We start from the raw sequence: 11,445 nt of genomic DNA, 5'->3' as shown, positions 1-11,445 counted from the left end.
GACAGATGGGCCCAGAGGCAGAGACCAGCTTGCTGCATGCAGATTCGCTCTGAGTGAATGGGATTTTAGTGACTGACCTGCCACCTGGATATAAAGTTGGGTATAACCCTTTCACCCCAAGAACGTTTTGCTGTCATTTTCTTTGGTCACACTGAATCCATAGCGAACTTGCCCGGGGCTGAAACCCATTGGCAAGACACTCATTTATTTGATTTTAGACAACTTGAAACTGCTGTCTAGAATTTTCTTATTCAAAGGATAACACCAATATTTTAGTAACCTACATTATAGTAATATGTGGTTTACATAGCTTACCTTGCACTTATTACATATTTGATCATTCCAATATTAGCAGACAAAAGATGATATTTGAACAATGTTTACTTTCTCAAAGAAAGTAAGGAAATTTGGCCGACATGGTTGAGGCCTAGTAAGAGAAAGAAATTGAACTGGATAAAATTTATTTAAATTAGAAAAACCATGGTATCTAGAAAAAATGCTACTATAAAATATAATAGCTTCATTTAAATTTTCTTTGCTGAAGTAATACATCATAAAGGCCAATGCAATAAATTTTTATTTTTGAATATTATTCTCCTTTTATTTTAATAGGAGTGTCACCTGCTGACATACATGACATTTCTTACAGTCTCAAGTCAGAAAAAAATAAGCGTTTTGCAATCATTTTTCATGCTCTACAAAGTTTGCCTTCATAGACCACTTTGCATTTATTATAAATAGGTATTACATTAGAAAAGCAATTCAGCTGTAGTCCATTTCAGTTGTGAAGCTAAGCAGCTTTGCATTGTAACTAAGTCGAGTTAATGGGACTATCTCAAAGGATGTGTTGCCCTGGAGCTGAAGTCACTTAGTAGCTTCTCACTGAATTTAGAAGTCTGTGAAATGAAGGCAGGAAATCTGCTGCGAGTAGGATAGGCAAACTATTATAATCTGCATTCCTAAACTGAATTAGAATTTTTGTTCAGCAGAAACCACTCAACTGCAAAAACTCTGAAATTCTATCCTGCTGCTAAGAACACCTGTTGGGGTGGGCAGCGTGGATCTGAACGTTTTACTTTTCTTCAAATCCAGTAAGTTTAATGTGTACATTTACAATCTTAGTGGAAGCTGTCTTACTTTTCATAAGAGAAGCAACCTGTAACCCCTTTTTGCAGATAATGAAAAAAATGTCATTAGTCAAATATTTAATTTTTAGTCAATAGGTAGTTTTAATTATCTTTGATATAGAATTTCTCTTGATTGAAAATAAATTTCAATATAAATATTTTGTTTTATAATACACAAGGTGACTGTTAAGACTTAGTCCAGAACCTAAAATATGGATATTGATATTTCTTGGGATGTTTTCAGAAGCTAAGTTTATTTGCTACCCTAAGGTAGCCCTTGAAGCTCTTCCTGATTCATGACTGTTTGCCTTCGTGATGTCTTACACCTACTAGCGTTCACTATAAAGTTCCTCTTTTGTCTTAGTTCTTGTAGGGAAGTTGGGGTTCCTATGGCCAGGATCCTCACTGAACTTAAACCACCTGATGATGGAGCTGGCCTGTTGCTAAGCTACCGCTTCCACACCTTTAGGCAGTAAGCCATTATTGCACCATATAGAGAGCACAGTGCAGTGCTCTGCGTGGAGGCAGAGATGCTAGTGCTCCATCTACCGCTGGAGAACAAGCTGGGTAATAAACCCTTTCACCCCAAAGAACGTTCTGCTGTCAATTTCTTTGGTCACATTGAATCCATAGCGAACTTGCCTGAGGCTGAAACCCATTGGTAAGACAATTGGTGAAAGTCGGCAGAGCTCACTGTTGACCAAGGAAAAAGACAGGCTGCTCTTATGGGAGGGGTGCTTCAGCAGGCTGCCCCTGTGAATGGAGAGACAGTGGATGGTCCCCCAATGGGTATGTGGTCTGAGGTGGCTTGCCTCCTAGAGGACTGGGCCCCACCCCACGACTGGAGGCAAGAGAAGGTGACACCTGAGGCTGTAAGGGTGGCCCTTGGTATAAAAAGTGGATCCTTTGAGAAGCAGAGTGCCTGTGAGGCAGTGGAGACTGTGGGTTGGCTGCTTCTCACAGTATTAAAAAGGTCTACAGAGGAGACCCAAGAAATGGCGGCATGAGAACATGAGCTGCAAACCTCTGTGGATTCCCTGAGGCAGGATATGGCACTGACGCGAGAGGAGGCAGCACAAGGGCACCAGCAGCAAGGTGCCATTGGAGATGAGACGGCAGTCTGCCAGGTGTTCTGAAGTAAGAAGAGGCCATCAAGGAAAAAGACAAACTCCTGAGGGAAGCACAGGTGGAGGTGGCATGAGAACATCAGCTGCGAAGCATTGAGGCGAAGGTAACAGACCTTCTTTAGACTGAGCTGGCACTGTTGCGAGGCACTGTAGCAGAGGAGGCACTCAGGGGAGGGGAGAGAAAGGTGCCATCAGCCCCAGAAATGGAGGGGCTGGGAAAGGATGAAGGAGTGGTGCCAGAGGCACTGGTGCCTCCTGTATTGAAAGCACACCCAGTGGTTGTAAAGAAAATAAAGACCCAGCAGCTGAAAGTTCCCCAAGGAGAGGAGCAATCCCCTCCCCAGGTCGTGGACCACTCTATGGTTTGCCCCTATACTCAGGCTGAGCAGGTGACTGTGGGACTTAGGGGTGGATGGAATTGTTCTGTCGGGATCAGAGATGGGAAAGCTGTCTTCCCTGACAGTGCAGCCCACCTTGAGGCAGTGATTACAAAATGTGAGGTGACATGTACAGTAGCAGACTTAGGAGAGGCTGAAGCAATGAGAATCCGGAAAGAAGTAAGACCTGTTACTCCCAAGAAGAATTTACAGGTCCCCATGAAGGTTACGAGGACCCAGATGTGGGTTGATTGACTATGGGCAGGAGCAGATGGAAGGAAATTAGATGGGAAGTCAAATAGGATCTTACTAGAGCTATGGCAACAGCTGAAACCAGAGCAGCAGTTTCAGCCATTAAGGCCAAACAGGCAGAGGTCAGAGAGCGAGCCACGAGGCCGGCCTGTGTGTCTGCAAGACTTCCTGCTGGGAGTGAGCCAACCTCACTTGAGTCCACACAGGAAGGTGATTGGGGAACACATTTTGACTGAGGGCAAGGTCAAGGTATCTCCCCTGAGGGACAAGGAGGGGACTGGAGGCCACATGTTGAAATAATTATCCATTTGTCCCCAGTGAACATACAACATGTCCTGGCTCTGGTGGACACTGGGGCTGTATGTTCACTGATTCATGGTAACCCTGAGCAGTTCCCCAGGACCCCCACTATCATAGATGGATATAGGGGTAAGGCTCTCAGGGTGAAGAAAGCCCAAATCCTTTTGGGAACAGTAGTGTACCCACCAAAGAGTATAACATTTATACATCTCCTATTCCTGAGTATATTTTGGGGATTGATATCCTGCAGGGTCTATGGTTGCAGACCACTGCAGGTGAGTTCAGACTGAGAGTATGTGTGGTGAAGGCAGTTCTGAGGGGACATGCTAGGCACCCGCCCATAGCTTTGCCTGTGCCTCTGCGGGTGACTAATACCAAACAATACAAACTGCCTGGAGGGCATAAAGGGATTGGAGAAACTCTCCAGGAGCTGGAAAAGGTGGGTATTATAAAGCCCACCCATAGTCCTTTCAATTCCCCAGTGTGGCCTATAAAAACACCAGATGGCTCCTGGCATATAACTGTGGATTACAGAGAACTGAATAAAGTCCTAACCCCTATGCATGTTGCTGTCCCCTCTATTACAGACCTGATGGATACCCTCAGGCATGAACTAGGCTCATAGCACTATGTGGTAGATCTTGCTAATGCCTTCTTTTCCATTGACATTGAGCAGGAAAGTCAGGAACAGTTTGCCTTCACGTGGGAAGGATGGCAATGGACTTTCACTGCCCTTCCACAGGGATACCTCCACAGACCCACCATCTGTCATGGACTTGTAGCCCAGGACTTGGTTACATGGGAGAAACATCCAACGGTGTGGCTATATCATTATATTGATGATGTCATGCTCATATCCGATTCTCTTTCAGATCTAGAAGTTGCAGCACCTAGGCTGCTGCAACATTTACAGGAGAAAGGATGGGCTGTGAACAGCACTAAGGTTCAGGGACCTGGTTTGTCTGTCAAATTCTTGGGGGTTTTCTGGTTGGGAAAGACCAAAGTTATACTAGAAGCAGTTATAGATAAAGTCCAGGCCTTTCCTACCCCCACAACTGTGGCATTGCTACAGGAGTTTCTGGGTCTTCTAGGCTACTGGAGAGTGTTTATCCCGCACTTGGCACAACTTCTGATGTCCTTATACCGGTTGGTATGAAAGGGCATCAGGTGGGACTGGGATGAGACATGTGCATCTGCCTTTACTACAGCAAAATGGGCAGTCAAGGCCATGCAGGCCTTGAGTGTGACAGACCCCATCAAGGCCCTGTGAATTGGATGTTCATGTCACTGAAGACAGTTATGGCTGGGGTCTCTGGCAGTGGCTTGAACGAACTCACCAACCCATTGGATTCTGGTCACAAGTCTGGAAAGGGGCAGGTGTACGATACACTTTGAAAGAAAAACAACTGGCTGCCGTGTATCACACCTTGCTGGCTACAGAACCCATCACTGTAATGGCCCCAATAAAGTTAATAACCACCTATCCCATCTTAGGGTGGGTACGAGACTGGACCCAAAATCCAAGGAGTGGTGTGGCACGAACACCCACACTAGCCAAGTGGGGTGCTTACCTATAGCAGCGTAGTGCTCTCTCTAATAGCCCCTTGAGTGAAGAACTCCAATGCTTGTTGGGGCCGGTGACATGTACTAGTGAAAAGCAGGAAGAACTTGGTTTTGAACCATTAGTAGCAGAGAGTCCCTATCGGGAGGGAAGAGCCCCTATACCTGAAGATGCATGGTACACAGATGGCTCCAGCCGTGGGCAGCCCCCAAAATGGAGGGCCATAGCTTTCCATCCTAAGACTGAGACAATATGGATGGAAGATGGTGAGGGAAAGAGCAGCCAATGAGCAGAGTTGCGGGCTGTGTGGCTTGTGATCAGCCAGGAGCCCTCCCCTATAGTTGTCTGTACTGACAGCTGGGCTGTCTATCGGGGCTTGACCCTGTGGCTACCAACCTGGTACCATGCCAACTGGCTGGTTGGTCACCGACCCCTTTGGGGGCAAGAATTGTGGCAAGACTTATGGGCCTGTGGTCAAACTAAAATAATTACAGTATACCATGTGACAGGTCATTTGCCACTGGCATCCCCAGGAAATGATGAAACAGATAAATGGGCCCAGATACATTGGTTAGAAGGAAAGCCTGCCCTGATCTTGCCCAATGGCTACATCAGCATTTGTTGCATGCAGGGCAAAAGACAATGTGGGCTGTAGTCCGTCGGTGGGGCTTGCCTTTGACCTTTGAAGAAGTTAGTAGAGCCTGGCAGGAGTGTGTGGTGTGCTCCAAAAGGGACTTAGACCGAATTCCACGACAACATGGGACAATAGCTAAGGGGCCTATACTCCTCATCAGGTGGCAGATAGACTATATTGGGCCTCTACCTGTGTCAGAAGGATATCGGTATGCGATGACTTGTGTGGACACAGCTACTGGACTTTTGGTTGCTTTTCCTACTCATTGTCAGATCAGCAGATGACCAAAAGAGGCCTGGAGCGTCTCTTTGCTGCCTATGGCTGACCACAGGTGATTGAGAGTGATCAGGGCACCCATTTTACTGGACATACACTGCAAGAATGGGTGCAACAGCTGGGAATCAAATGGAAGTTTCATGTGCCATACAGTCCTACTGCAGCAGGCATGATCGAGAGGAACATGGCTTGTTAAAATCTGGACTAAAGTCAGATACCAATAGTCTGCGGAGATGGTCAGTCTGCTTATGGACCGTGCTATGGCATTTGGATGAGAGACCCTGAAAAGGAGCCCTGAGCCCTGTAGACATGTTAACACATATGGCTGCCTTCCCTATACAACTACAAGTACAGACCAAGGAAGAATCACTGAAGCCGAGGTTCAGCCACCAGAATAACATCTTGCTGCCAGCACCAACTGCACTGAACCCTGGACACTCCCTTGGACCTTTCTACACATGGACCAATGATGGCTGGCTCTCCTGGTACCTTGGATACAAGTCCTGGAAGCTGGCCTCCCTGTATTCCTGGAATAACTGCAGAGTGGCCACCAAAGATCACAGTAGTATATCCTGAATGGCCAGAATGTTGGAGCATCTTACCGGGGAGTTTTGTTTTATCATTATGGCCAGTGAATGCACCTCCATTAGCACTATATATAGACCCTTCAGTAACCCCCAGGGGGAAAGGAGTAAAAGTATGGTATACTAGACCTGGAAGGGACCCCTTCTTGCTACAGTCCTGTCACAGGACCACTCTCTTGCATGCATCCTACCTGATGGGCAAGATTTGCCTATGTTGGTGGCATTAAAACATGTGTCTTATCACCCCTAAAGTCTTTGTGGATTGGGAACTTCTTCTGGCCTGAGGATTATTATAATTTTTGTTATTAGGAATCTCCTCTGGCTTGAGTATTATTATAATTTTTGTTACTATCTCTAAGTTGTTATCCTCTACTGCTATTGTGGAATCCGGTTACAGTGGTCCAGCTTTCTCGCACCGGGACCATTGCGGAAGATTGAAAGCATGTAGATTGTAAGGCAAGAATCCTGGAGGGGTGGAGTGTGGGGAAATTGGGGTTCCTATGGCCAGGATCCTCACTGAACTTTAACCACCTGATAATGTAACTGGCCTGTTGCTGAGCTACCACTTCTACACGTTTAGGCAATAAACCATTATTGTGCTACATAGAGAGCTCAGCCCAGTGCTCTGCGCGGAGGCAGAGACACTAGTGCTCAACCTACAGCAGGAGAACAAGCTGGGTAATAAACCCTTTCACCTCAAAGAACGTTCTGCTGTCAATTTCTTTGGTCACACTGAATCCACAGCAAACTTGCCCAGGGCTGAAACCCATTGGCAAGGCAGTTCTTTTGGCCTTAAGTTTCACTTTTTCTGTTACTAATATTCTAAGTACACCTTTGTTTACTCTTTTGTTTTTAAATTTTTGAGTAACTTTGTTTTGGTTGTATCCTTGCATACAGCTTTGAATTTGGTTCTGCATTATGAGCTAATCTGGAAATATTTTCTTTTAAAGAAATACATTTCTCTACATTTATTCATATGAATGCTATAAAAGAGATATTGTGACATAATATTTTGTCCTCTGTTAAAGGTTCTGAAAAATCTTTCATTATAGGGTCTGTTTGTCTTGCTTAATATTTGTATGTAGCTTTTTAAGAATGTTAAATAGGGTGCACATTTTCTTCTATTTTATAAGCTGATAAATTCATATAATAACCTATATGTGAAGTTTGTAACTTCATATAGTAACCATGATCTTCTCTACCTTTAGAATATTTATTATTTCACCATTATTCATGACAGAAAAAGGAGCACTTTTTTCCACCTTTTTCCCCCTATCCTTTTTGTCACCTAATGTTGGGCAATATCATGATCTTTCTTAGGGTCTTTTTTTTTCTACTCTGAAATATGCTTCTACTTCTATGACTTGATTTATTATGTTTAAGTGATACCCACTGATTCCTAGATATTGAAAATAAAGCAACCAGCTGGTGTATATGCACCAACTTCTTCCTGTTGCATGCTCCTAATTTTGTTAGTTGCTTTAGTTCTACTGGATATTATACTTTTATGCTATATTCTGTCACCCTAATCTACATATTTATTTAGATTTAGTTTGAGAATTAAATAAGGTCAATGCTCACAATCAGCTCTTTTGCAGTAGTTTTCACAGTCACCTCTTGGATTGACAGAGTTTGTCCTCTAATAGTTGCTGCAAGAAGGGATCATGGTAACAACGTTTCCTGAGGTTCTCTATGTTCAGAATATTTGCCTCTAGCTTTTATACCTTGAAAGACAATTTAACTGGTCATAAAACCCTTGGTATTCACTTTCTATCCAACAGTGATACTGAATTCATGATCTCCCAAGTCATCCTATTTCATTGTTGGATATCTCAACTATCAGCAGGTGGGTTTTTTTTTTTTTTTTTAAGTTTTGCCAAGATTGCTGTCTTTGAAATGGCTAATAAAGCATCCTATAGTTTATTCTACATAAAACCCCCAAATATTTCTCTTCTCTAGGATAAAAGTACAAGTTATTGAAGGAGAGTTCTTAAGGCCAAAATGTCTCCAAAATACCTTTTAGTAGACTTAATAATTTGTTATGTATTAATTCAAGTCATTGCATCTTCCTGCCCTCCTTGTGCCTTCCTCATAGTGCTCTTTTGAAGCAAGTTATAGTTATTTTAAAGTTGGAAGGGACCAGTGGGATCATCTGGTACAAAGAGCTCATTTTAGGTTGAAGAAAGTGAGGCTTAGGGAGAGGTAAGGATTTCCCCAAGGTCATGTCACTACCAGGGAGCTGAGTCTGACATTGAACTCCAGTGAGCCCCAAGCAAAGGCTCTTTCTACTTCACTGAGTCCTTCAAAAACACAGTGATAATTTTTTTTGTGTGGGTGTAGTGGGTGTGGTGAGAACTTGAATTATCTACTCTCTTAATTATGTATGAGGTGATCGATGTGTGAACTAACCTTATTACAGTAATCATTTTGCAATATATCTTTGTATAAAACAGTGATCAAAATGTTTCATTTTTAAAGGACTCAGTGTATGCCTCTTCACATAAGAGATTCTACCTAATGTCTGCTTGAAAATTATGATTTCATTTCTTATTTCAACTATGTTTGGAACAACTCATGAAGCATAGCTGTGTCAGAGAATTTTCAGTGGGTTTGTTGTTCATTTACATAAATTGTCACTTTCATTTTCTGTTTCTTGAAACTGAGAAATTTCAGATAAATGCAGATCTGGTTTTCCTACCCCAAACTCTCTAAACCATCATTCTGAAATCAAATTACACAGCTTATGCTTAAAACATAAGGGCCAGATTCTATCTTCAAATACACCACCCACTCTCAAACATCAGAATTTGGCCCTAAAAACCCATTAACAAATATTGTCATTAAACTAAAGAGCTAATTACTTTGGATTCAGCCAGAATGAACAAAATCATAGGCCAACCACAGCTGGTAGTAATAATGGCGAGACTAACCGTATGTTTCACTGGATATTTAAAGAACAAAGATATATTAACAGTAATGCAAACAAACATATAAAATCATCTTCCAAAGAGAGCAAAATACTATAGTCAGAAATTTCTTAAAGCATGTTGGAATTAATCTGATACAAGAAGTAAAGAATATTTCTAGGTAATTAATCACCATAATGAGAAATTATCAGGACTTAATGAAGAGGGAAACTTGAGAATCTTAGTCTACTACAATATTCCACAAATGAAGAGTTATATCTAAAAGTTATTTTAATCTAATTGGAAGCACTCCTCTTATATTCAGTTTAATACTACAAGATACAGGAGCCTTGCTTTAAGGCTTTATAAAACAAACATTAGCAGGACTACCTTATATAATTTGATTAAAATCTATAAAAGTGAATTTCCCAGATAACTGAATATTTTCCCAGCCCTTAAAAATATTTCAAAATTGTATTATTAACACTTAATTTAGAAAGTTTTACAAACTCTGAGAAGCAATGAAAATTAACCATAATTTCATCAAATGAACATTACCATTAATAATATTTTGATGTATATCATTTCAGTTTTCTTCCTATGCATCTGTAGCTTTTTTAATAAAAATGGGAATACATAATAATATGATTTGTGACTTGTTTTCATTTATAGTATATTATGAGCATTTCCCCAGATCAATAACTATACTTTACTACACAAATTTTAATGACTTTCCAACTTCTTAAACTGAGAATAACATATTTTAATCTTTTTGGATATTTCACAAATATCATTATTATACTGTTTCATAATAACACTAACACTCCCCAGAGATTTTTACACTTTAAATCTCCTTTCTCCTATACTGAATGGTCCCAGATGGTTCTTTTATTCTAAAGCTGTATCTTCTAGTTCTTTTTCTCCATCAGTATCAGATTTCCATGTAAAGCTGACCAAGCCTGAACTACAGTTTGCTATTTTCATTTCTAGGTTCCTGACATAAAAGATTATCTACTAACAAAAAGAATAATTAATGATTTTAAGTTCAACTACATTTATAAGCTGGGTATTTTCTTCACTTCCTCAATCTTCATTTTGGAGGAAAATTTCCTCTGATTTTCCTTACCCAAGAAATCATTATGGAAAAACACTTGCTTAAAAAAACAGTTTCTCCTTGTTAATAAGTCATACTTGGCCTGATTGATATTTACTGCTCTTTGTATTAAGCTTTTATAGAGAAAGTTTGGAAGAGAAAATAATGCTATTATACATGAGGGGACCAGACACAAAATCTCAATGGTCCATTTCTGCTCTAAAACTTTATGCTTCTATGACTCTATAAAGTTTCTGTAATGTATTCTTTTATTGAATATTTTACTTCCTGAGTATGAGGCTGCTTCATTCAGGTTCCCTGAAACTACAGATTAAGTTTTCTTTAGGGATCCACAGTTTAAGATAAATACACCAATGATAATGAACGTGACTCACTTGAGGACACAATTCTATTCTCTCTCCACCTGCTCCTTTGAAAAGTTTTTAAAAAAAGGGAAAATTTTTTAAAAAGAGCAAGATAGAACAGAAAGGCAGTTTCTATGTTTTCCTGAAGTTGAAATATTACAAAGATTTGCCCTAAAAGCTTTATTAAATCTTGTTTGGGGACGTCATTGAACCATAAACTTATGTACTACATTTTTGAGGATTTTATAATCTTGTATATTATAAATTTCAGGATTTTATGATCAGGTATGGCAATCTTATTAGTGAGAACAATGGTGAGAAGAGATGCATGCAAAATTCTTTATTATAATTAATCCAATTCTGTAAGTCTTTAATTTTGATAAAGTAAAAAGAGTGCTGCTTTATTTTATGCATATGATTATATTCATTTTTTGTGTAATAATAATAACAGCTAATATATGTAGCTACTGGGCACTATAGAGATATAATCCTTTTTGATTAAGGGCTTATTTTTGCCTTTTGGTATTTTATGTACAACAGATTCTATACAATATGAACAAGTGCACACAAAGAGTGATAGAAGAAAATGTCTACAAGCCTTAAGTTTATAGGATTGTGAATAAACATTTGTCTTTACTATAAAAATAATATCATATTATATCTAAAGAATCATCACAACTGAAGACCTGAATATATCTCTATTAATTGCTTTTTTCACTGGAATAAAAAAAAGCAAACCTTTTATGAATTTCAAATTGCAAAAAAGAAAGATGGAGTTGCTAACTGAGATACAGGAAATGGAAATACAATGGAGCAATGTTCAATAAATGTACATATAACCTG

General features: G+C 40.4%; 1 protein-coding gene across 1 annotated transcript in view; it reads right to left on the bottom strand.

Annotated features, from left to right (window-relative positions):
- Window positions 1–313: 313 nt before the first annotated feature.
- The window catches only part of LOC118916487 (uncharacterized), a 124,265-nt gene continuing 113,133 nt past the window's right edge, over window positions 314–11,445 (bottom strand). The window contains exon 6 of the mRNA XM_057489234.1: window positions 314–427. Within this exon, the coding sequence (XP_057345217.1) occupies window positions 389–427 (39 nt within the window). The 3' untranslated portion in view covers window positions 314–388. The remainder of the gene's footprint in view (window positions 428–11,445) is intronic.

Source organism: Manis pentadactyla, chromosome 12, assembly GCF_030020395.1.
Source record: "Manis pentadactyla isolate mManPen7 chromosome 12, mManPen7.hap1, whole genome shotgun sequence".
NCBI classification, from domain to species: Eukaryota; Metazoa; Chordata; class Mammalia; order Pholidota; family Manidae; genus Manis; species Manis pentadactyla.
This window is presented reverse-complemented; position numbering and strand designations above follow the sequence as displayed.